This window comes from Cephus cinctus, unplaced genomic scaffold (genome assembly GCF_000341935.2).
Source record: "Cephus cinctus unplaced genomic scaffold, Ccin1 Ccin1_scaffold0717, whole genome shotgun sequence".
Taxonomy (NCBI): Eukaryota; Metazoa; Arthropoda; class Insecta; order Hymenoptera; family Cephidae; genus Cephus; species Cephus cinctus.
This window is the reverse complement of record NW_014333336.1, coordinates 110,903-138,399: the sequence shown is the minus strand read 5'-3', so window position 1 is coordinate 138,399 and position 27,497 is coordinate 110,903. Positions and strand designations below refer to the sequence as shown.

General features: G+C 36.7%; 1 protein-coding gene across 2 annotated transcripts in view; it reads left to right on the top strand.

Annotated features, from left to right (window-relative positions):
• Positions 1-26,533, top strand: part of LOC107270315 (calexcitin-2) — a 34,490-nt gene extending 7,957 nt beyond the window's left edge. The window contains exons 1-7 of one of the 2 annotated variants that reach the window (XM_015745211.2): positions 18,683-18,805; positions 19,314-19,378; positions 21,393-21,445; positions 22,381-22,500; positions 22,593-22,707; positions 23,285-23,382; positions 24,234-26,533. In XM_015745211.2, the coding sequence (XP_015600697.1) occupies positions 19,321-19,378; positions 21,393-21,445; positions 22,381-22,500; positions 22,593-22,707; positions 23,285-23,382; positions 24,234-24,341 (552 nt within the window). In that variant the 5' untranslated portion in view covers positions 18,683-18,805; positions 19,314-19,320 and the 3' untranslated portion in view covers positions 24,342-26,533. Of the gene's footprint in view, positions 1-18,682; positions 18,806-19,313; positions 19,379-21,392; positions 21,446-22,380; positions 22,501-22,592; positions 22,708-23,284; positions 23,383-24,233 lie in introns of those variants that run through there. The other variant, XM_015745212.2, reaches the window with a different exon arrangement.
• Positions 26,534-27,497: the final 964 nt, after the last annotated feature.

The following is a 27,497-nucleotide window of genomic DNA, read 5'->3' as shown; positions in this document are numbered from 1 at the left end:
TTTTTTTTTTTTTTTTTTTTTTTTTTAAGTGTCTGAATTCAAATATAAATTTGAGGATGATGAAAATAAACTCCTGTCAAAATTTATGAAAAATATCATTCTCCCGCTGACGCCGTCCCCCGGCGCTTATGTTAATATCGAAGAATCTCTTTTTAAAGCTCAATTTCTCCCGCCTCTTTCTATAGTCTGCTCCGTATCCCGTGAAAGCTGCAAAATGCATCGTGCGAAAAAAACTACGAAGCTTTCGTCGCGATTTCGTTGATTATTTACATAATCTTCATAATATTTTCGTGACTCCTCGTGTGTCCGATAAGAATGCAACGTTAAAGAAGACCGAGAGAAAGCTTTTTAAAAATTAAGAGAACGCTATGGATTTTTATAACACAAAGCCCAAAAGTATATATAAAAATTGTTATTAATACATTAATTCGCGAATGCCTAATTTCAATGATTGATACCTAAGTACTAAATTGGTCCAAAAAAATATCTGAAGATGCTCGACTCATGCTAATGAACGATATAGGGGGCGTTACAACGTTGACTGAAATCTTGAGAGAGTAAAAGAAAGATTAAAAAAGCCGTCTGACATTCAAGCAAACAACATATATTTTTTTGCTCTATATAATAAATGATCTTAAATGTATTGCTGGGGGATGCAGACAGAAGAGCAAAAAGTATTAGTGGGTGAATATTTGGGGGGAATAATATTAATGAAATGTAAACGGGCCTGGTAGGATGTCACGATAAAAGTGAGAATTTACCAAAAAGTAATAAAAAAAAAAGTAGATAATAATAAATTAGAGAAAGATAAATCCAAGTAATTTTTACATCGATATATATATATATTAAAGATAAGAACTGAATTATGGTACAAAGTTCGAATCTTTGAAAATTATCTTTTGAAAAAATTCGACAGAGAAAAGTAATTCGCGAGTAGATACTATCTTGTAGATAAAAAATGAACTTTGACCCCAGTCGGATTGCTCGAAATTACAATGCTATTGGGCACGTGATAAATATGGCAATTACGATGTTAAACTTGTTCTTCCATATCTGAGAAAGTATAGGAATAAAATTGTTAATAATTTGCAACTACTTAAAAATAAGTTTTAAATGAAAGAATATCTAGTTTAAAAATCGAAATAGCCAATATCGATGAATCAATTTTATCTGTATTTATTTTTTACACGAACCTACAAAATACCATGTGCGAGCCTCACGGCTGAGTCAATGACGTATACAGAAATCACACTGCAGATAAATGGTCCGACGCTGATGGCATTCCGCCGCGCAGCATCTCCAGGGAAGGGTAATACAAAAGGTCACCCTGCAGAATAAGCGCAATCCCAAGAGTCCTAACTCCTTGAAATTCGATATCGCAGAATATATCTAGGGTATTTCTTGATTTATGCCTTGGAAGAAGGTGGAGATTCTAATTTCGGCTGCCTCGTTGTCACTGTACGTAGAAATATTATCATAGCACAAAGTACGGGGCAGATATGGATAATCAACCAAATGACTTATGACTATTGATGCGCATACGTGACACATGATAATTTCCCAGGATCCATAAATTTTTATCGAATATATTTTTTTTTTTCAAAAAATCACTTACCCTATCCAGTATAGATCTCGAAGACTGGAGTTTCGTTTGTACCCGAGCTAAAACGTCAGTATGCAAAAGGCTATTTAAAATAAAAAATTTTGATTAAAAATTCAAAAGTACTTCGCTCAGCCACAAAGTCTCTTAAAAATGTCGAGTCACTTTTTTCCCCATTCGACCCACAAGAAAGTAAGGCTCTTGATCTTCTCTTTTTATCAAAGTAGCAGCCTGTATTTTAGCCAGAAAGTGAACAACAGGTCAATTAAGTACGACCAAGTGATTCAGCATTGCCAACGACGTCAGCTCGAAGCCCAAGATTCTTCTCTCCAAAGAGAAATGAAAAATCATGAGCTTTCAAGTTGTCCGCCTGGGAATTTTTTATCCAGGCCAATAACGCTCGTTCCGATCCCACGGGCGTTTTACAGACAGATACCAGACAATGCAAATGTGGAAATTTCCTCAAACGTCCTGCAGCCATCTAGTCATCCGGTCGACGCGAATAATAATTTCCCGTATGCTGCTGGTAGCGAGACTTGCGAGAAGAAACGTTGAATGAGATATATAATATAATTTATATATATAGAATGACAGATAATATATATAGTTATATACGTACGATGATATATTCACGTACTCGGTGCATCATGCATCTTCGAATAGTATTACTATTTATTCATCTTTTTATTTCTCCTACCCAAACGTGTTTTGGGCTTCTAAATTGCAATGTTATTCCGATACAAATTAGTGTACGATATTGTAGATAAATTGCAGCGTTTAAAAATAAAATGTAAAAACAGTAAGAAAAAGGACTGGAATCAAAGAACAGGCTGGTTCGGATATTTACTATTAAATTCAAGTATACAGGGTGACGTAAAAATTTGATGTGGCACAGATATACGTATAGCGTATAATGGTTTTGAAGCAGAAAAAAGTTCGCTCAGCTGTAAAAGAAAGGGCTGAAAATGGTCGAGCGTGTTGGGTATAAAAATGTAAGCGGAGGAAATGAAATGTGAGGCATCAAATTGGAAACAATAAAAGGTACGGCCATAAGAGGTGCGATTAGGTGGAGAGTTGTTAAAGTAAAATTTCATTTTACTACTACTCCGTGGCAAAATTCACTTTTTTTTTCTTTTTTTTTTGTAATTTCGAATATATCCCTAAGAGCTTACGATTTTAGCATCCACGCGAATATCTAATGGCATACGCTGATATTTGTTAACCTAATCTAAAATTTGTTATTGAAAAAAATGTCATACAACACAGACGTCTACGAATTAATTGAAAATTTCTGAAAACTTTAGCTCCGAGCTTTAAGCTACCTCGAAGTACTTTCAAAGAAATGCTTTTCTGCATGGGCAAGGAAAAAACTTGAGTTAGCGATTTTTCCTTCGAATGGAATTGAATTTACGAAACGGCCTTCCTACTTGAGAAAGATTCTCAGGATTGATCGTTCCGATCGCTCAAGATCATTTCACTTTGTAAACCGACTTATACGTCTTCGGCGAGCGGTGCTCAAGAAATTTAGCGAAGACAAAATATAATGTATCGTGCGCTTATTAAATCTTGGGTCCATTGTCCCGATGCGACATCAGGTTGCCATTTTGACATTAAGTCGAAAGGACCATTCAGTCTTGATTCGTACAGTAATATACTTTAAGTTGACAATATCTTCGTGTGGAAGCACCTTTAACGATGCAATACCATTAGTAATTATCTTGATCGTTTTTGGATCCCATCGAAAAAGTCGTCGTTTGTAACATATACCTAAAGTGCAGCTCCAAGTGCATTGGCACTTTTGTGCATATTTATTTTGCAGTGCAATTTGTTAGCGAATTAATTTTAACTGCATTTTGAAATTTAACCATGTTAAATAATTCATTGGATTATTTTATGTAATACTTATGCGAAGATACACTGGATATACGTTTGTATACGTATGGAGAGATTTGGTCGGGTAACGAGGTGAGATTTGACATGAAGAATTTCTTGAGCAAAAAGCAGCGATATTCCCTTAGTGCTACTGGTGGTAGCGGTCGGGGGCTTGGGAAATCCGAGAGATCCAAAAGTGGCTAAATTGGGGTAGCTGGGACTCGACGGCTAGTCTTCAAAAGAAATGGAACAAAGGTAGTCTCCTGCGCCATTAAACCGACGACATCGCCTTAGGAGATACTGGCTTAGCTTTCTTGAACGATACAAAATTACTTCGAAGCGTCGTTCCATTGCATTGACCTAGGTGGCACTGAAGTCGCCCTGGTATCTACATGGCCCATTGAATCGTCTTTGACGAAGCGGCCGAATTAATGCTGAATTACGACGTTCACGACGATTCGGATTCGTTAATTTTTAGAAAAGGATCGACTAGAGTTTTTCTTTGAATGAAGCAAAATCGGGGACACACATGAAAATGAGGTTAGACTTTAATTAATCGAAGACACTGATTTTTATTCGTAATCATAAACTCTGTACAACTGTCTTTGGTTGAGGTTAAAATTATTTTCGCTTAATTAAAATCACAATCCCAAGATCGTAGCACGTGGTCTTTGGCTACTTTCCAGAGGAAAACAATCTGGTAAACCATTTTGGGCTGCACAGTCTGCCCAAAAGTGCTAGAGATCTCATTGGGAATTTCTTTCGGACAATGCATTCTCTTCGGTGACGAGCCTCAGTGGTGCCAGGGAAGATTGCGTTTATGGACTCGGTTGGCTCCTGTGGCACCTTCGGGAATTGTCATCCGCGTACACTGACAAATCCCATAATGCGAACCGGCTAGAATCTTCTAGAAACAAGCATAAATGCTTTTTGGAAATTTCTCAAAGTTGCTTGCAAGCGCATGTACATCCGAAAGCTTTACCATTCTCGATGCTCTTTCTCTTTTCCCAGCATCCTTCTAAACCACCGTTTATACCCGTTGTCGCGATTCTTGATTTACGGTAATCCTCAAGCTGGCTCAAAACTTGCTTTGAACGTTTACTTCCACCTGAATTCCACCTTCAACTTTTCTCATTATACCAGCGTTGCATTCCTTCGACCTAACTCGACTGACGAAACTATTAAGTAAAGATTTTATTTTCGTTCACTTTTATACTGCCCCGTGCTTTGGATTTTGATCCGAATTATTTTTTTTTCGAAATAAATTTCACATTTTTTTTAAATTTCAACACCTTATATTCTGTCATTTGTATTTGTGCCCAGAAAAATTTATCACGCTTAGAAAAGCTTCGGAGTAGAATAAAGATTTTGGGTTATGATGAAGAACGTGTGAGATCATTCGCACCAGTCGGATATATAATTTAGATAGATTTGATTCATTTTTTTTTTTTTTCGTTTGTCGTTGACTGTGCGTAACGTGACCATTTCGCCAGGCTCGTAAATCTTTCCGTGGTTTCGTTCGAAAACTTATTTTTCCTCGCGCTTCCCTCTTCCGTCGTCACGCGAATTCGCAGGAAGACGGTTACCCTGGGTTTAACGAAATTCTTCGAAAATTCCAAAAATTCTTGACACTCTGCGAGGGTGGTGCGAGAAAAGCTCGATGCTTTCAACAAAACTTTCATCCTGTTCTTCACACTCGAAGATCTTACGAAAAGTCCATTTTTACGGTTTGACACTGAATTCGTGTTAAATAAAAAAATCAAGTATTTTGATAATAATAAAATAAGATCAGTATTTCAAAATTAATATGATTATAATACCGGATGTGACGCGACTGTCACTATTGATTTTCCTCCAGAAGCTTAAAATATGATAAAACTTTTTTTTATGTACAACATACCTTTAATGCTATTTAAATGAATTAATAAATTTCTATATCATTTCGCGATCCGTGCTCCCGATTAATAAACTGTACGTATTTTGAATTTCCATGGTTGACGACCAATTAAAATTTTACGGACTCAAAATTATTTTAACATTGATCTGACCAACTTCATTGTCTCATTTGATCCGCTATTGTCCGATTAACCTGTTTAATTAATGTCCCTGCTTTGTATTCTACAATGCATTTATGCATCTTGCACTATGACTCCATTCGGCAATTCCTTAGTGATTGCAACCGTTTTGTGGACGAATGAACTTTTGATAATGGCGTTCATTATCAAATTGAAATTTGTGACTTGCACTCACGAATAACTAGATCGACGAAAAAAATGAAACGTCAAAAGAATCGATGATCGGAACAAAATTTTTTTATTACTCCGGTAATTAGGTTAGTGGAGTCATCCATTACGAACTATTGTAATATTACATTGGTCTCGTAAATCTTATCTACGATTACTGTGACACGATATCGAATCATGATTAATCGTATAGTGGAAACAGAGAGTAAAAAAAGGGTAATAACTGTGAACCTCATAAAATTCCTATTCGGCATTGATTTTTTGCGTTAACTGATAAGAATTTTTTATGAACGTATTTTTGATAAAAGTACGTATAAGATATTATTAATAAAATATAATTGATAAGATAAAATGAAAATTCACTTCAAACCACGTCTCCCAGTTGTTACCACCGATGGTACGACTCTTTTAATTAATTTTCCAATTCATCAGAAAAGTAATTACAAGTAAGAACTTATACTGTTTATAGCTCCAGCCGCTGAGGCTTTATGTCCCTTGTATACAGGGTGCATCGAAAATCATACCAAACTCCAATGTGGCGAAGGATTTATCACCCTCATTATATTCATCGCCATAGTTCAAAACTCCTTGAGCGATTAAACCTCCTTAGCAGTAAAAGTATTTGAGCGTTTGAACGCTTTTGAAGCCCTTTGAGATCCTTTCGCACGTCCTTGGAGCCCATCGGACCCTGGACGATTCGTCTGGATTATGAGGGTCGGTTTTAAGCGTGTCACTGTATCGCAGGGGCAGAAAATCCAGAATGGTTTGGCACTTTGTAGACACGAAGCTTCGCGAGTATGACGATCCTGTGAAAGTACGGAGTTTATCAGTATGCTTAACTAATGGACCGCATTAGTGACAGGGAATACCTGGCAATATGATAATACCTATCACCGCTCCAGCAGCTTGCTGCGAATGCAGGAGCACGTCCTATAGAGATACTTGACATTTTTTCAATCATGTTTTTCTAGCTGCTTCGTGATTTTCAATAAAAATTTATAAAATTTTTACAAATTAAAAAAAATTTGTATACTTGAATAATTTATTTTGTCCTGGTTATTGTACGTATCGTTGATAAGACAGTGGTTTGATATCGAAAAGATTTGGAATTTTGTCATAATTATTCGAAATGAATTTTCGAATGTTCGGATTCACAATGAAAAGTGATAAATCTGATTTAAATACACGTGTGAAAAAACCTGTTAAATTTTATAGGTTTCATGCAAATATATTTTGAATGGACGTATAACAAATTGAAAATCTTCATTAAACTCTGCAATTTACGCTGTCGATTAATTATGGGATAATTTAAAATTTTAATTTTTTTCCAGTTAAATTTACGTTTATTGGTTTCTGTTAAATACAGCTTTCTTATTAAACATCGCGTGGATTCACATCTTTTAATTTTTCACTACATTAATCAGGATCTATAGATACGCTTGTAATCGCTGCAAGAGTATACGTACATATATGTATGTTCGTTTGATTAGGCCGTAGCAATTGATATTGTACAGCAAGTAAATTTACACCTGAATAAAACGTATAAAACACTTGTATAGATATTTACTCAAAAATACAGACGAGTGGCCGATCAATATCTCATATTGCGTTAGAAAGATCCATTATAATATCTGAAGATTTCATGCAGCTCTACGTCACAGGTTATTCCGAAGGGATTATAGCGAGAAATTGAAGCTTTCCAATAAACTGTAGTTCGCTCGACAGTGCATGACAAAAAGGATGAATTTTATCTAGAAATAGGGCAAGACAATTTTCCGAATAAATATAAGCAATTAATATACGTACCTTTTTTTAAAAAAAAAAAAAATACAACTATAATGAAAATCAATCCCTTTGGCAAGTATAACTAATATTTTTGAGTGGGAGAGTATTTCAAGGATACTACCCACAGTCACATATGCTCTGGATATAAATTATATAATTAATAAAAAAATGTATTTATAGCTCTAGCCCTGATGATTTCTTTACTACAGTTAATTTACTATATTTTAGTCAACCTAGTCAGCTGCCCGTTTAATATGGGAAATTCAAATTCGAAATTGGCGTGAAAGCATCGCCGTCTGTTGTCCTGACTGTCTAAAACCCTTGTCAAGGAAGCTGCTCGTCTCGTGCGGTTAACAAGGGTAACTTGGGTGACTGAGAGAGCCGAAACGTGCTTCCTTGCAATAGTGAACGTAGTATTATTGATTAGCATTGTCATCAATTATCGAACTGACTGCGATAGCAGCATATCAAAAATCAGATGCGTACAAGAGGCAAAAATCATTTGCCTTGTACAGGGCTATTCAATACGAACCTACCGAGTACCATAGAAACTAAATAAATAGTCTGACTTCACTTGGTCAAATATACCTGACTAAGACTGTTTATAAAAATTTTTTGAAATGAGCAGATAGTTATCATTTCAAAAATTTAATGATAAAGACTTGATTAACCAATGAAATAAACTGCACCTGTAATACACTACCAATATTTTTGATCATGCTAGGTTAAGGTCCAATACCTTAAAGGCATCGTATTCAGTCTGCTATCAGCAAAGCTTTAAGCTTCGAGAGCTTTATGCCTCTCAAGGGAATGATGAAAAGATTTATCAACAGTAGAGATATTTACTCGAAGTAAAGAATTCGCAATTTAAGATACGATTAATCGTACGATGCAGATCTGCATCGAACGCACTTTAGTAAATTTCAGAATTACAATTAAGTGCTGTTCGACCAGTGCTTTTATTATTTTGAAAAAAAATTTGGAAATTGGACGAGTCCGCAAATGTCATTCGTACGAATTTACGTTCCACTTGACTAAATCGGTCGCTGCTTTAATGCATTTAAGGTCTGTTACGACTTCCTGAGTTTTATGCTAACAAACATCACTCATTCGTGACATTTTTAGTGGGCATTGCATGTCGGCGCCCTTTGAGCTTCCGAGTGTTAAGCTCAAGCTCCATTCGAGGCAAGACTCGAGGCTGATCTTGCGAGAGGATTAAACGTGGAGCTGGGCGAAGTTGTCGAGGTCAACAGTGAACATTACCAGCTCGATTCTAAAGGCGTGATAACTTTACATTTCGCGCCAAGAAGAAGTAAGGCTAATCGAGGCGGTTGCATGATGGATCTGCTGTTGTAATATTTTCCAGTATACCGTGTACTGTCAAATACATTTTTCCCAGCATTAACGTCACTACGATAACACAATTTTGGGAATATAAATTATTAAGATTCTCCTACTTTATTGACACCACTTCGATAATAATGACAGACCCGTTTTCAATTGATTATATCGTCCAAAAATCTTGACTGTGTCAATATTTAATATACAATGCTTCCCAGTGTTATAACACCGTACAGAGACACTGCCACTTTCTCGAGCCTCTTCCTGTCATTCGTTATTAAATTCATTATTCGCAGCAGTGCTATCCATTTCAGAGAAGGCTTTTCCTGAAATTCCCAAAATTCCCCCCAGAGGCCCCTAGTCAACGATAACTTCATTTACCCGTGTATAAACTCTACGACGATCCGGCTCCTATGTACCCCACTCTGTCGTTTCAAGTTGCGCGATAAACAAGGCGATGGCATATATACATTGTGACCCTAAAAATCCCGTCCCGAGGTGCTTCCGAGCGAAACCACATTATTTCGTGATATCGTGAAGTCTTGGCAGCCCTTTTCGAAAATTATAAAATTTAATTTTTTATAATCAACACTGAGACCCGTCCGAGTTATTCTTGTTCGACCTGTGATATGTCTATGACGTTTCGCCAGAATGAGTCTTCCAGTCGCCCACCGAGCTCTGGCGGATCTCAGGCACAAGGAACGTCGAAGAACGTTACGAGCCACGAACAGCCCAGTGTCGGCAACCCCCGGGAAAAAAAAAAAGAGAATCAACTACAGTAGGATCAGACTGAAGTATATTCACGATGACAAGGGACCAGGGTGAATTTCTTAACACCGAACCAATAGTAAACGTATCTTGCCCCTGGATCATCCTCAATTCTGCACTATGATCTCATCAGGATCAGAGCCGTATTTCTCTTTGCCGCATATCTCGTCGACAACGTGAAGCATTTTTATCCTCAATTCTCATAACGCGATACCGGGTCCAGACCATCCGTTTAGACCTCGTCCCCAGGTTGCTGAGTACTTCATCAGGACCTTATAGAGGGACTTCGGACTGTAGTTTTTTATAGGTCTTCCTCAGCGCTACGAGCCTTGACGAAGGGGCCAAAGTTCGAGTAGAAAAGTCATGGCTGATCCTATATGAATTTATTGCGTTCATCTTGGCAGAGAAAGAGGATTCAGCTAAAAATTATATTTCTATTGGAAATCTCAAAGGAACTCAATGGTCGATTTTTGTAATTTTGTGAAAAAATTTTTTTTCATTACTTCTGCTAATTTTCCGATAAGATAACGGATCGGCAAGCGGTATAACGATATAAAATTTTTTTTTCAGTTTCTATTCATAATTCATAATCGTATCCAGTATCCTATTTGCCACAAGCTTCTCATCGATCCAAACACTGTGGGTGTAAAGCTTGCACAGTTTTTTTATTCGTTCGACGCTTCAGTTCCGCTCCCTTTATTCTTTCCTCTTCAATATATCCACTCATTATTGCTGGTATTGGCCACAAAGTGTCCATAACGCCGCGTGTGTCTACAGCGTTTTTATAAGCAGCCAGCTGGCCGGATTATATCTACTCTAGATACGTATGTAGGTGGGTATACGTGAACTCGTTCGAAAAGAGATAATTAAGCGTCACCCGACGTCATTGAATTTTTTTTTTTTTTTTTTTTTTTTTTTTTTTTGATAGAAATTATTGAAACATTTAGTACGTCTTAGACTGCCTGCTGAAGTCAATTTCACTAACTGGTCAATGTTACTCAGACTATTGGCGAATTGCAGAGATTTCTTAGATACAGAAAAGTTTGGATTTTAAAAATTTTTTATTTCCATTTAATTTGTCGTAACTGAACCAGTTTAAATGGGAACGTGCGGACGTCATCTTTGCTTACAACTATAGTGCAAACCTCGTTTCTTTGTTCGGAATTGCACGGCTCCTTCAGCAGCTGTTGAAAATTATAGCTGCCGACCGCGTAACAACAGGTTGGCAAATGTTTGCGTTTCAGGTTGAAATCAACGTGCTGAATCTGATGATGTCCTACCTGGTAGATCTTGGGGTTATGTGAGCATAGGAAAAGTCATTCTAGCACGAGGACAAGATACGCATGTGTTTTCTGGTAGACGTTTCATTTCTCTGCATTTACCATTTGCCCCGCGGATACTCGAGAAAATAACCAGCAGCTTCTTCCTTTCGTTCTTCTCGTTTTTTATTCGTTCAAACTAAACGGGAACGTCTTGGCATATAATAATAATTCTTCTTGCTGCGATTGTCGGTATTTTTGTCCCATTTTACTTCCTTTTGGCATTTCCCTTGGTATTTCCTTTGATTCGTATGGTAAAATCCTATTCTGGTTATGGTGGAAATAAATCTGCTGGAAGTTGGACAATGGACCTAATTGCTCTTGAAATAAAAATACGTAGAAAATGTGCGAGGGTGTATTTGCCTAGCACTATGTGAAACCTTGTTAAAAGTTTCAAGTACTCGAAATTTATTTTTTAAACTCTAATCTGATAAGCTGAATATTCAACGGGCAGGCGACATGTTTACTTTTCAATGTGTTTACGGTACATTTCGCGATGCGACGTTCGTACGAATTTTTCGCTCGCAAAGATAAAATCACGAAATTATAATTTTGCGAAAAAAAATGCATCGACTCGAATTTCGAGGAAAAATTACTTTATTTTTTTTCCGTTCAAATCTTGACGTCGATAATCAAAACGAAGCTTAGCGCCAATCAAGATGAAAATGGGTATCGAGAATGAGACATTGGTTAGATCAAGGCCTTATTCTGCCTCACTAAATTGCACCATGTCTCACATAACCTCTAACCGCAAAGTAGAATATGTGGCTACTTCCTCGATGCAATCTATAACCATAAAAGGGATAAGGGAGGAACGCAACATAAGCCGCCCTTTCTGCTGGGCTGTCGTTGCTGTTCTTCCCGATATCATCCTAAAGGGGGATTTCGATTGAACTACCGTACGATTCCGCTTCTGCGTTCGTAGGCATCCATATTCTGCTTCCTAACCATCTCCACGCGTTATCTGACTACACGTAATGTCATTGAAAAAAAATACATATCGACCGTTTGATACTCCTTCCGGGATTTTCTTTCCTCTCGAATGGCCTTGGAGAGATAAGAACAGTCTGAGAGGTGTGTCTTATCAATTTTATTCATTGAAAATCTACAGTCTGCTTTTTCTTTTTCGCACAACTCAGTCTCCATAGCATTTTACAAATGTTAAAAGTCTCTTGGTACAGCCGCATAACTATCGAATATATTGATTAATATAACGTAACGTAATTAATATGACATATAAAATAATCGTACGATCTTCATGTAACTATTGAGGTTATAAAACTAAAGTGAATCTTCTTGTAAATTCTTCGCGCGCCTACTTTATTAAGGGATGTCGATTTAAAAATAGGAAGTACCTCCTTTCTCCTTCAAGGCATCCAGTGCTTATTAGAGTAGATACGATAGATTATTGGAAAGTTTCCTTTGTCTCGAAACTCACGGCCAGTAGAAGTTTGCAAGGTGGCCTGGGTGCGCGATGCTACTTTATCTTCGCGTTATCGATCATGTTCCGCGGTATTGTATTTTGAAAAGCGATGCTCTCGGATTCCGACGATACGAAAAAATACTCGTGGCCACAGCGTAACTCGACAAGCCGAAAAGTTTCGAGCGTTAAATTTCTTTCTCTTTAACTAAATATTATCCCGCTCGGCTTTGAAGGATGGATGCTGCGATCTCGTGAAAGGTAATTTTATCAGTCACGCATGTGCCAAACATTCATTCATCACCATGTTGCATATTCGAATGAAAGAAGCTGGTAAATGTGTAAACAGTTGGAATTTATAGAAAATAAATATTAAAGGTTTCGTCGGGATGGATAAAATATGAATTGTTAAACGTTGCATTGTCTCCTAGCGGATTTATACATACTAGATACATTACAATGAAACGTACCAGAGGATACTGGAATGAAAATATAAAAGCTGAGAATTTAAATTTTTAAAGAGTTACTCTGGCTAAGAATAAAATATAGTTCAAGGTAACGTGTAATCGGTACGGTATTTTTATTCGTTATAGAAAAGGGGTAGGTGGGCAGTGACGATTTTTTAAGTTCCTCGATTCAGATACTTTAGTGTATTGCAACTTGTGTTATTGCTGTACGAGCATTAATTAACACAGTGGTAGAAAATAATACCTGAACCTGTCATAAGTACTTCATCGGGCAAAATATGAGGGTTTGCGTAACGAGTGATCCCTGAATGTATATCCATGTCTAAACTTAGTGGTTTCTCCAATATTCAGAATGGAAACCGAAAGTTTGCCGGACCCTTCGCTGTACCAACAAGACGATCCCTTGAGTGACCTAATACGATTCCTGTGTATACTTCGAATTACATTTGAATCAAGTTGCGCTAATGATAAATGTCGCTTGATACAGCAAATTCTCGTATAAATGCGAGATTGAGTTTTCATATTGAAAAAAATTTTGATAACAGCATCATGATAACGAACGAATTCAATATTATTATTATTACCAAAAATAACGTCGCAAAAATATAATTTCCACTTGTCAAACTTTTCCTTCTGTGTTTAAAATTAATCGAAATAGATAAGAAAGTGATTCTTATCATATTTTTTTACTCAAAGTTGAGACTCGAAAAAAGAAGACAAGTTCGTCCCTGAGCTTTATGGTGAGTTGATCTTACTGCGATTGCACACTTTTCTTTATATAAAACTAATATCGGGAAAAATGATAGCGTAACTTCATCTTGCATGAAAGAGGAAGCCCAAGTGTATAATAAAAATCTAATCTACCCCATCAAGTATGATTATAACGAAGAATCTTACTACGACATCATGATATTTCAAACAGATACGTAATAAAATTTATCGGATGGTCAAACAAGAATGAAATAAAATTAAATTTTGCAAATTCGTCAAATTTTTACTTTTTTTTTTATCATTGCACAATTTTCGCAATTTAAAAAAAAATTTTTTATCCATCAAACAGCTACGTGACTTTCGTCGTATCTATGACTCCCTGGAGAACAATAGGCTAGGACTGTTTAGGTCGCCACGTACAAACATACAGACTTTTAAGGAAAGTACCTTTCCACCTAACTCGGCTATCCAGTAGTCCTCTTTCTATTATCCTGTTTTCTGACTTTACTGACACATCCTTTCCACAACAAGTCTAGTTAACGAGCAAAATTCCTGGCTGACTTGTTACCTTCCCTGAGGGATTCGGTGCCTCCGGGGAAGACGGAACTTTGATTTTTATTTTTGACGATACTTCTTGACGCGTCATTAAATTCGAGCGAATTGTCTGGGAGAAATGTACAGACTTTTAGTCGACAGTTTAATATTTCGATAAAAAGTAATAGTTGTAATTAATAATAATAATATGACAATTATAAAATAAATATTCGTGCAAAGATCAATCATGAAATTTTTAAAAAAATATTCAATAAAACGATTAGTAATAATGTAATTTAAAAATATCTTTATTTTTATTAATTGTTCACATCCCCTTTATTGTTTATCGGTATTTAGGATACCTCTTGATTTTTTTTTCTATCACTTGATTCTGATCTGATCTGCTGGCCAGATGATGCTAATCTTGTATCTCATAAGAATAATGCACCTGCTCGTTGAACTGATTATCAGCATATAAATTACAAGATAAATATTCATCTTATTCGATATCTTACTCTGATTCTCCATTAATATTATCCTTGACGTTATCGATATTGATTCGTCCTATATTATGACATACGTTATTCAACTACCAATATCAAATTTCGATCTTACAATTTTCTCGAATCCGTTTTACTATCTGTGGTCATATGACTCAAGATCATTTCTTTTACAAGTCGATAAGCATCGCGAAATTTTTGACGCACGAGCAAACACTGATAAGACAGACAAGGCTTTGATGTCATCATTGACAATAATTATTATCTATACCGATTTTTCACGAAATTACTGTATATACCGGATGTTCCAAAACTCATCGCCCTATTTACAGTTATAAGCAAAGCAAACGAGGCGATGACTTTTGCAGCACCCCGTATAAGCGAAACCTTCCGACCACTTGCGATCTGCTTAAATGCTTTGGTTATGCAATAATATGGGAACTAAAAAATTTTATTCACGTCACACTTTCTTTTTCATACGTATCTTTTTCCATCTCTTTTCACTCTCGTTCACTCGATCTCTCAGACTCTCAATTCTACACTCACTTTCGTTCACTCCTTTCCAATGCACTTTCACATCAATCTTTCCTTCTAAACACTTTTATTACCTTGAACGTTCTTCCTCTTCCAGATCGCCTTGATCGTCGTATCGTTCCAATACAAGACCTTTGACACGACCCTTGATTAACTCTAAGGTGAGCCTGTTGTCAAGCACAAAAGCTTTATAAATTGCCATAAAAAGTTAATCAGTGAGCATAAAGCTTCCTAATGGGATATAAATACGTATGTATAGCACGCAGTGAACTATTTTAAGAAATTTCAACATAAAAAGCTATTTTATACAGAATAAACCGAGATGAATAATGATTAATGATAAATCAAATAAATCTATAAAAGTAAGAGCTATGACGAAATTTCATGGATTATAATAACTATAATAATAGCTTTACCGACATATAGGATATACCTGAAAATCAATACAATTATATTGATAAGAAACTTGGCACAAACTATTGTTCCCTTTCTGCATATATCCTTGCGGTAGCCATTGACGAAAAATTTTAATTTCAAATTTTTTTTTTTTCTAATTCCAACATCATACTCTTTTCTAGTTTTCGTAAATTTTCTATTAAAAATTTTTCCACTAATATTCAACTGCAATGTTTTTACAAATTTTGAATTTTCCCGCGATGCTATGCTATTTCAACTTTTTATACTGCAACCACGTTACGCAATGTTTTTACATATAAATTAATCAAAAGCACTCACGATACGTTCACTTACGTGGGGCAACGGAAAGTATACGGTTTATTGTGTTGCTAGGTGCCCCTTTGAAAATTACAAAATTGTCTTATCAGTGGCAGATGTGATTTACGATACCCAAAAGATTTCCAGCTATCTGATAATAAAACGGGATATCTTACCTGTAACATTAATAATATGAAAGTCCTATAGTTACAATAGTAATAATGGGATGAATAAGAGAAAAAAAGAATGTTGTGTTGCCTTTCATAGAAATTCAGATAGGTTATTTATGCTACAAAAAATGTTTCTATCCTTGAAAGTATCTGTTGTAAGAATAAATCTTGCAGGCGTGTCGAAATAAAAATCACGAGAGGCTCGACGCATTCCTTCCTATACGTATAATATTAAAAATCGTGATGTTTAACGTGCCATAAACTAATATAAAATTATTACCTCAACAAATGTCAAGTACAGTACGAAAAGCAGCCTTTAAAGCGGGCTTTAGTTATGGATAAACACAAGACAGAAAGACGTAATATTCGTTTATGGTGAACAAATTTATTTTCAGTAGGCCAAACCGAAGACGTTAATTGCATAAATTTCAAATAATAATAATAAAGTGCAATACCTCGTCCATACTCAGAAATAGAAAAAGCACTTTTTCTTTTCGTCGAAATACCAAAGTTAAAAATTCTAAACACCATTTTTACACGTAACACAACAACGTAATCATTGAACTTTATGACGTTTTCAAGGAATCGTAATTAAATTTTATTTACACGTTAAACAAGGCTCGTTGCCATTGGCAACAGTCGTTGAACTACTCGAACGAGCTATGTTTTTTAACGTAAAAATTCGAAATACCACGAGATAAGATTTCAGGTAGATTATCGATTTTTCACAATATTTTCTTTTCCCCTTGTATCGTATTCAATCAAATTCCAAATTTCAAAGATTAATGCTTGACGTGGATTTCGCTTGCGTCAATATTGGCCTTGGAGATCAAAGGTATCACGTCATTGGCCTTCTAGCAAGTTAATTGCTGCAACCGCGTACGTATCCGTACATTGCCATGGAAGCGCGAGGAAGTGCGAATGGCTCGAGTATTAAATCTGCTGACAGTCGGTCCGACAAATTTATTGCATGAAAGGCATCACTTTGACACGCGTTACGAAATTCATTCAGTACAACACGATCGTTTTCTTAAGTACTTAGTACTCTTTTATTCCTCGATAAATTGTCCTATGACGAATGCAAATAGCATCTGCGTGCTGTGCATACACGAGTGCCACCCTATCGTCATAATATATTTTGGTCGCGTGAAAAATCGTATAATGCATTTAAAGATTTATAATCGAGTCAATATATATGCAAAACCTTTAACAAACAATTTTGTTTATTCTTTCGAGCCTTTCATGCACACCGGTAATATAGGTTTGATAAAACGTTTAGCCGCTAATTAAAGCACGCGAATGGACCTCATTGTTATTGTACAGTGTTCATAAAACAATAAAGCCGTATCAGCTTAAATAAATTGGTAACAATTAATCTTGAAGATTATACCGGGAACTGGATTAACAAAGCTAATTCACACGGCTGCCTATTTAAATTCGTATATTACAAAAATTGATACCTCATACAGAACCGTATGCCTTAAGATCGTCAGCCCGTTTTATGGGAGAAAATTTTCTTAAAATTTTTAATTTTATCCTAGCCAATTATCCGACTGGAACTTCCTTCGAGGAAGGGTGTAAATAAATCCTATCTTTATTGAATGCATCCCTCAAGGATTTCCTACCTGGAAATAAATGACCTCGGACGATCCTCAATCTCGAAAGGCTTTGCTATGCATAAACCCTTGAAGAATGAGTAGCGATTACCTGTATCCAGTGGCCTATTTCGACCGATTCAACAGGTTGCATTCGTGCTTCGCAAGAGTACCACTACCCCAGTATGTACCACTAGACATAGTTTATCAAGTGGTAACTAATAACCATGGCTAGTGTGCTCGGTAAACTTGAATTTCATATGCATATATGCATAGGTAATAGACAGTCTATTGATAAATCAGTAGAGCACTCGGTCGATGTTACTTAATTCGATATTCCCTCTGATATTAGCATACGGTAGAATTAGTAATTACTAATAATAAATGGCACATTAATAAAGTATTTAGCCACCTGTGTAGTTGCTTTACGAGAAAACAAAAATTATGATGCTGATAAAAATTCTACACGCGAATCAATCAATTAGATAAATAATTAAAAAGTATATCTTGCACGAACAGATAGCGTATACGCGATCGAGTAATACCATGAATATAATTTTTTTAATTGGATAATATTAATTAATCTATCTCAAAACGACCTAATATATTAATATAATGTACAAAATTTGAGATTACCGATTAAACATTTTCCGATACCCGTATAAATATTAACAGCGATACAATCGTCACGGTTAATCGTTTATCGGCATACTCTGATTCGAGAATCACGATGCAGATCTAAGATTAATTATTTGTGTGAGTTTACAAGTGTATAGGAATTTTTACGTTATAATAAAATTTATTTGCTAATTTAAAATTTATATAAATTTAATTTAATACGTCTATCTATTTTTCAAGTAAAACACTCCGACGTCAATCGATATATCTGACGTATAATGATACTGCAAATTGTTAAGCCGATTCCCCGAAAAGTCTCAAAGTCGAAACACTTACCTACATACTTAAGGACATTTAAGGTCACTCAATGATAATTAATCTGGGATCATTTATTTTTGGAATACTCAGGATACCTCTTGCGGTGTTATCAAAAATTATGACAAACCGTGCGTCATAGAGCGCTTAGACCGACGATTTATCGCACAGCGAAATCTCCGTCGTTTATTATATAAAGACAGTACCAAAAGCGAATTCACTTACATTCGTACTACTTGTTGTTAGTCGTGCGAGTGCAAAAGGCATATCGAGTTCAGCGATAAAGAAATCAAAGAAAGGTTGGTGGATGCAAATAACATTACAATAACGAGTCAAGCTTTTAATCATAAAAATAATAAATTTTGTAAAGTGTCAAAATTCCACTAATTCTCGAAATCATTCGATTGTCGGTCCGCCCCACAAAGTCAGCGATCTCGACAAGAACTTACAATGGCCCAGGGCCAATGCGGAACGTTGCATCGAAGTAAAATATCGCTGCCTGAAAGAAAATAAGGGTGAAAGTGTTTTTCAAAAAAATACATCAGACCCGTCCAAAAAATACGACGGTAACTTTTACGTGAGAATAACGAAACAGCCTATAGCTTCCGACTTGAAGCATATCGTCGGTTCAATAACGTAGCATAATAATAACGTATACAAAAATTCTCAACCTTGTCCATATCGATTAATCCTACCCCCAATGTGTATAGGGATACAATAAAAATTTTAATAAAAACAAAAACTGCACAGAAAAATACATTGAGATCAATAAGTATCGTGAAAAAAAAAAATATTTTTCCATTACAGACACAAGATGACGTTATCCGAATTCCGCAAGAAGAAGCTGCTTTACGTGTTCAATGCCTTTTTCGGTAAGTAACCTTTCTCAATACTCCCCAGCAATGGTTTCCCACCCGTAATGCAGGGACCGAAAAGTGCGTCCTAAAGCAACGAACAACGTAAATGCTCCCTTGTCCTTCGTTGCCTTCGCTCTTTCGAAAGCAGCCGAAATATCGAGCCGAAGTGGATACGTGCACAGAAGACCACGAGGGTTCCATGGGAAAAGCGTATAGAGAACCTTCGCCTATTTATGGTACGAGGATACCCGTCAGAAACAATGGACGCGGCGCGTTAAGGGGTTGCACTGTGTAGATCGTTGTTGAGGTTAGGAATGTGTGAACGCGCGGAGGTCACAAGCTCTCACGCCTCGTAGCCTTCGTTATCCCTCCTCGCTTCCCTTCCTTACTTTGTCCCTCGTTGCCGCTAAACATATCATGCTCTAATCCGTTCAATCATTTTCACACGTCTTCCTCGCTGCTGTGTCTTGCCTACCAGCCTATCTTCACGCCCTTGGTATCACAATAGATTTCACGATTATAGACGAATGCACGAATCCATCGCGAGGCGCGTGAGGACTCGGAGAAAATTTTGATAAAAGCATATAAGCTACCTGAATTTTTATTGATCCTTCGAGAAACGAGGAAAGGTATGAAAAAAAGTCGAAATCAGAAAGTGAATATCAATTTTTTGGTATAAATATAGAAAAAAAATTTTTTAACACCAAATGTGACTAATCGTTATTCCTAGGTGAAATATTTGAATGGTATAATAAAAATATTACAGTAATTTTATACTTTTCAAATATAGGATATTATCGGACAGAGAGAAGCGAGCGATCGAACTATAACTATATCGTAATACGAAGATATTGAAAGCGTATACTTTTGACTTAATAATTGGCCATTACGTAAGGAAGCATCCTGGAATACCATTCGAAGTTGGATAATGATTAATAAAATTCATGACGGGAACTATCGATCTACGTATCTGAAGCATTACGTGGGCGGGTGGAGAAGCAATATCGTCCAGAGGGGCCTCCAGTCGTATTTACCCTCGTGATATGGTATAGCAGGCTTGTATCGACTATACCGTATATTATATACCATATAGGCATGTGAAGTCCGCAACGAGACGTAAACCGGGACACTAAAAGTATCGCGATAGCGAAGTCGCTTCAAAAGTAACTGCCTGAATCTCGCTTCCCTCTGTTCTATTGCGGATGATAAGGCTTCGCAAATTGTCCCAACCGGCGGACAATACGCAGGGCGTCGCGTCGGCTGGCAGTGCCTGTGACGTAGGCAGACGGTACGTTGCAATAAGTATAAAGTGGGTAGGTTTAGAATGCACTTTTTAAAGATATACAGAAATTTTGTGGTTACTCTTGCAGGATGTTGGAATTTCTATGCACGTTGCGATAAAGCTCTTTGTGACGTATCGTTTTGGAAGCGTCTTTATTGGCACTTGATTCTTCCTCAGAGAGACGAGCAATAACGCGCTGGGGATGTAATATCGCTTTGTTGTTCTTGGCAATTGTTTTTTTTTTTTTCGCCAAGGTCTGGGACCCGGGTTCATCGTAGGCATCGTGGCTGTGTGATTGTGGAATCCTGCGAAATGCGTGAATTAAGTAGCGTCAATGGGGGCCTTTTGAATTGGGTACGAAGCTCGGGGAAAATCAGTTTGAAAATAAAGTTGGGTCGACCGAGAAAACTAATGACGTCTGATTCAAACGCCGTGACGTGAATGCCAGACGTCGCTCTGCTTTGGGTTCTGTGCCACGGCCCGGAATTCCTGTAGATTTCCCTGAATTCACTGCTGGCTAGGGACTTTCTCAAAAAGAGGTATACCTGGATGGTTTTCGGGAAATACCAATGTACATAGGGAGCATCGATTTGTATTGAAACTGGATGCCTAATGTTGTATACGGACGAGAATGAAAATTCCTCAGGATGAACTTACAGTGGATCCCATTAGGCAGATTCCTGAAGAAATTCGATTTAGGGATTTTTTTATTTTGTCATTTTTAAAATGTCCTCTTTCTTTTTTCAGATGTCAACCAGAGTGGAAGCATCGATAAGAAAGACTTTGATCTGGCCATTCAGGTTGGTATGGTTTTAACTGTGTATTCTTGTAATGTATATTTAGGAGTGAAGGATCATGGTAAAATTATGGTTAAGCGGCCAAATCGAGATTGGATACTTTTGATTTGAAAGTTGGCACTTTCATTTTCGTCAAACGTTTCTCGACCCAAAAGTGATCTTGGGACGCATCGAAGTCCAATGAAAGCAGACCGGAGCTTTGTCAGCTAAATTTATTCGTCCCGATCTAACGTCACACGCGATAGAGACTGATAAGACGGACGAGGGGTCGAGATTGATACTAGATGCGAGAAAAGTACAAGTCTTCTTTTTTTTATTCTTCTTCTTTTTCTTTACCAAATGCGTCCCTCTGTCGTTTTTCGCATCGCTGCCATCTTCGCTAGAAACAAATCACTCAGCGTCTCCCACGCCCTCCGAACTAAAAATAAAAAGGAAAGCTTGCTGAGCCTCTGGAAGAACTTAACGTTGATGGTATCTACTTCAAATGGTTTTTGACGCGTAACCAACCACTGATGAAATTACGAACTCGCATCTTTTGCGTATTCGAAGTTCGCCGCTCGACGTAGATAACGGGAAAACGGGTCCACGTGGGTAATTCTATAATAAAATTTTGATCGAATTAAATTTTGATTAAAAAAAAGTATCCGTGTCTTTTTAACGAAATATTAAATTGGCTCGTTGAATCTTAATATTTATTTTAATATAATAGAAACGAAGCTACGCGAAAACACTGTTTTTAATATTTCATCTTAGATTGCACCTTTAGTAGTATCCTTATCCTACCATAAATTTGGGCCCATAGCTTTGAGAACACTTGAACTCGGGTTTGCGAACGCTATAATGGTTCTATAGGTTCTCTAGGCTCATGTGACTAACGTCACAAACAGCAAGACCAGCTGATCGATCGTGACATCTACTTCAGGTTTGTCGTATTTCAGCGGGTGTCCGATTCCAGAGGATGGGGACCCGACAACCCCAAGAGCCAGCAGGCCAAAGACACCTTGCTCAAAGTTTGGGATGGATTGAGGCAGAGAGCTGATGCGGATCAGGACGGACAAGTGAGTGTACACAGTAAATATACAATATAAATATAATATTGTATAAAAATTTTAAAAAATTTATATTTTTATCTATCATCCTTATCCATTAGATTAGCCGTGACGAATGGTACTCCATGTGGGAGGAATACGCCAAGAACCCAGCCAAGGCACTGGAGTGGCAGCAAGTATACATGAACTTTATCTTTGACCTGGAAGATTCCTCCGGTAAGTTTTACGAACTCTCCAGCGAAATGAACCTCGGTAGAAATTAAAGTTTACCCCATGTAAAATTGCGCAACGCACTCAGGAGGAGGCAGCCAAACTAAACAGGACTAAATCGATGATGTGGTTGGTTGGCTGAACGCATTCCTAACCTTAGTTTGCCTTGCGCTACCTACTCAAGCAGGGTGGTCCAAGATTCACGGTAGACCTGGATGATCCTCTACCCCAGTTTCACTGAAACTCCCCCATCCGGCAATTGCTTCCCATGCCTTTCCTTTCCTTTTTCATTCTCTACCCAAGCAACGAACTATTTGTTTACGTGGAATAAAAAAGTACTGTGACCACCGGGGGAGGTTCTGCGAAAGGGAAAAAAAAAACAGTTTGGACCACCCTTCGGGAAAACAGACTTCGGCGCTAGTGGAAACGATCAATCTTCGATCAAATGCTTCTTCGGTGGGTCCAGAGACTCCGGCTCTATTTAGTCCTTACCGTATAATTTTTAATATCGACCGGACCTTTTCGAAAAAAAATTTTATTCAAATCTCCCATTTTATCCCATGAAATTTTCTCGATCTTCCAGGCGACGGCTCCATCGACGAGAATGAGTTCAGTCACGTTTGCAGCAGTTACGGAGTCCCGGAGGCTGAGGCCCGAGAGGCTTTCAAGAAGCTTGGTGCGGTAAGTAAATCTACTTTAGGATCTTTTATTCTAGAATTACGTAAACGCGACATCCCTAAAATCCTTTATACAGTAATCTACGTAATTTCATATTTTTTTGGGGAAAAATTCGCGTTTACCTTCTCGCGATATACATAGAAGTTTTCTTATGTTCAGAATCTCAGCGCCCAAGTATTTGCCAGTGAATACATATAACTTGCCGTTTCCTCTATTTTCATTCGGCTTCAATGCTCTTCACGTCTGAATGAGATATCACGCTCTGTGGTTACGTGCTGGAAACTAGACTGTAACTTCGGAATTTCGTGCACCAGTCTAATCGATGATTTTAGCAGTGATTCGGTAGTAGAAAATCAACAAGTCCACCCGGAGGGAAGAATCTGTGTGAAATTAATTATAATCGTCAATCGATCAAGACTATGAAATATGACTACAGGCAATTCTATAACAAAGCTCCGATAGTTTATCATACATAACAAAAGAAGCACTAGCTGCTCCATATACGTATATAATAACAATAAATATCAGGCACAAATAAATATAACGCTTGATGATTCTTATTCAACTACTGAAAATCCCTTTAAAAAACTAAACCCTAATACTCGGCATAAGGGTTTCTCAATTTTTCATATCTTGCATAAAAAATCTTTTTTCTTTTAATTTTTTCATAATTTATCACTCGCTTTACCACGCATCGATCTTAATGTGTGAGATGACGCTTGCAGAAGCTTTTTAATAGGCTACAGTGTCTGTCTGAAGGGAAGATCTGTACGTGGCGGCTATTGTTATGGAAACGAAAGAAAGGATATAAATGACTGACATTCAACTTTTTTCTTTTTTCTTTTTTTTTACAGGGTAACGAAGTAAACCGCGACAATTTCGCTGATCTCTGGAAACAATACTTCTCCTCCGACGACCCGAACGCACCCGGAAACTTCATATTCGGAAAGACTTCCTTCTAATTTAAACGATCTTCAGGAGAGTGAGCGTCGTTGCTCGCCATCGTCACCTGTTACTATTGTGATTTTCCCATTACTGTTGTTTTAATCATCGTCCTATGATTAGCGTAACATTATTATTATTATTATTTTAAATTACCAAGGTGATTTTAATTAATGCCTATAGTATATAACCCGTAGTTAGTCATAGTCCTGCCGAGTGTCATGAACTACCGGAATCGTAACACCTTTTATTTTAATTTATGCTTTTGAGTTTTGGTTAAAAACAAGAAAAAAGAATTATCGTTATGGAAAATAAAGTAATAATATACTTCGGTGGCAAAACGTCAAAAATCACTTGAAAAATATCCGATCGTATTCGTCACATACGATCCTCCACGTACATATATGTGTTATATATATATATATATAAAGGGAGCGTTCGCCTCGGATCTCGCTACAGAAATAAGGATAGAATTTGAAATTTCTGGAGAAGACTCATGCGACCGCATACGTTAGATCTGCCATTTCCATACTTTATCCTTTTTTTTTTTGATTCTTGCAAATATCCTTTCACGATGGCATCCATCGGCATAAAAGTTTTCACGTTCAAAAGTGTCCACTTGGAATGTCGAGTACGTAAACGACTCTCTGATTTGATGTTTTCGCTTTTTTTTTTCTATGTTAAAAACCTCGGTTACCCATGCACTTTGAATATTCGTGATTCGCGTCAGTGAAATTCATTCGATTTCAATACATAATAATGATCTATACCGGAAATGGAATGTCTAGCGTTTACGAGACTCCAGGTTCAATTTCATTGCCATTCATAACTCGTAATTCATGTGCCGTAAAAACGTATATAAGAGAGCTCGTGTGCGATTTCATATTGGCTCTATCATCCTTTATTAGAATCGTTATCACAATTTGCCAACAGAGCGTTCGCGCGAACGTTCGTAAATACACGAAATGTTATTTACACAGCGTTTGGCAAACTTCGTATGGAGTACCTATATCAGAGTTATTTGATAACGTGTCTTATTATCTTTGGACATATCTGTACACCTTATACATTCAAGTGGACGTGTTCTCAAATTGTTCTTTAGACTTGTGTATACTATACATAATTATGCATATCACATATACATATACCTATATAACCTATATACTTTGTCACAGATAAAATTTCTTTCTTGTAAACGAATTAATCGTTCGTTGGATACGTATGATATTGTATAGTACAGGCACACTAAATGTTTCAATATTCCATGAATTATTTATGGGAATCGCCATATTATCTTTTGCAACAAAATAATTGGAGTATAACTTACGTGTATTACTAAGTGTCTATCCATGTCTGGATATCCAAAATATAGCTATCGTACTCTGTGTGTCAGTGAGTGTTTAGTATTGGAAATCAATTAATGTATTTACTGTGTGCAATAAGATATACCGCATTAAAACCGTTATCGTAGCCAATTTCTAATACTATTCTAATAATTAGATTTATTCTTAAAATTGTCTCAGGAGTCAATTAAGGTTCAATCCAATTTTTTAATAAGATATTCAAAGTTTTATTCATTCTATTGATGCCCAATACTAAATAGCGATAAATCGCCAATCAATGTTTCATGCTTTTCAACTGTTCGACTTCTGATCCGAAATACATTCGTTTGCATGATGGAGAAAAGGAAAAAGAGCAAATGGAAAGCAGCCCCGTTGAAAATGACGTGTTTACTGACACGTGGAGTATCAGGGATGTATAGAAACCGTTTTGTAAACCCGATGCCATCTTGCGAGTCGTGCTAGTATTTATTTGAAAATTCGTATTCATTGTCGATCGCTGCCCACGTCGATAGAAATCGAAACTGTCGGCACTCCCATAACTATGGACTCATTTGTCGTGTAAATAATAAATTTGACTATTGTGTAGAATCATTTAACGCTGAATAATACGGATCATTTCTATAGAAAAGTTAACGCGGTCGTATATGATTTTCGAAATGCTACACGAAAACGTAATTATAAATACATAAGCGCAAACATACATAAATACATAATATATATATATACATATTATATATGAAAAGATATCTAACTCTTAATTAAGAAAACAAGAAAAGATAAATTATTGTAGCAACTCTATAATTGTGACACGAGTGAAATTTATGCAGTAAAATAATACAAAGAAATAAATTATCTTGGCATGTCGAAAATCAAATATATCCTTTGTTCTGTCCTGGTGTTTTGGCATTTATCGAAATTTCCTACTGTAGCATGAAAAACAATGGTTTTCTTATAAAGGTCCTGAGTGCAGTATAGGATGTCTTTTCGGCTGATATTTTACGAGCGATTTTTCTCCAGCGATAAATTGTTTCCAAATCCTGCAGTTCAGCTCTTAACGTTTTCTTTAACCCCTCGTAATAGCGAGAGGTCTAGGAACCCACCCCTAATGACCGCGGGACAACTACGCCAAAACTTGTTACAAATTGCACTGGGAGTTAGGCTGTGCACTTTTAAGACTAATTGGATTGAGAGAGAGCCTCGTAATAGTAAATGAAATTGATGTAATGGGGGCTTAGAAATTTTTATCTTATATTACGAATCACGAGTTAATGTGAGGATAGAGAAACATTTTTTTATCTTGCATCGCCTGCGTGCTATATATTTTTTTTAAGTATTTTTGTTCCGTGAGTTGTTGCAATGAAATATTTTTATTAGAGAGGAGGTAAAGGTTCATATGTTGGTAGTGGGCCGATTGATGAATTTTATTGAGAAGTGTATACATTGACACTTAGAAAATAGGAACCACGGTGAGTAGTAGTTAGAATTTTACCTGGCGCGAGACTCGACCGAGTTTTTTAACATGGGGTATTATACGGGTTGGCAACTACGTTTACTTTCGTGCAGCAAGGGTTGCGGTTTTTAGGCGCACGCGATCCGTCACTGTTGTCATTTTCCACGCGCATTCATAAGTTGACAAGTGATAAATAATCGCTTCAAATGCACCAGTTGGAATCCCAATGCTGAACAAATTATATAAAAGCATCTGCAGTTATTCAAATATTTTTTAACGTAATAATATCAAATAATTATTTTGACATCTGTCAATAGTACAGATGTTCGCACTTAAAAAATTTTACTTTTAAATTCTAATTTGTTTTACCTGTTTGTCATGAC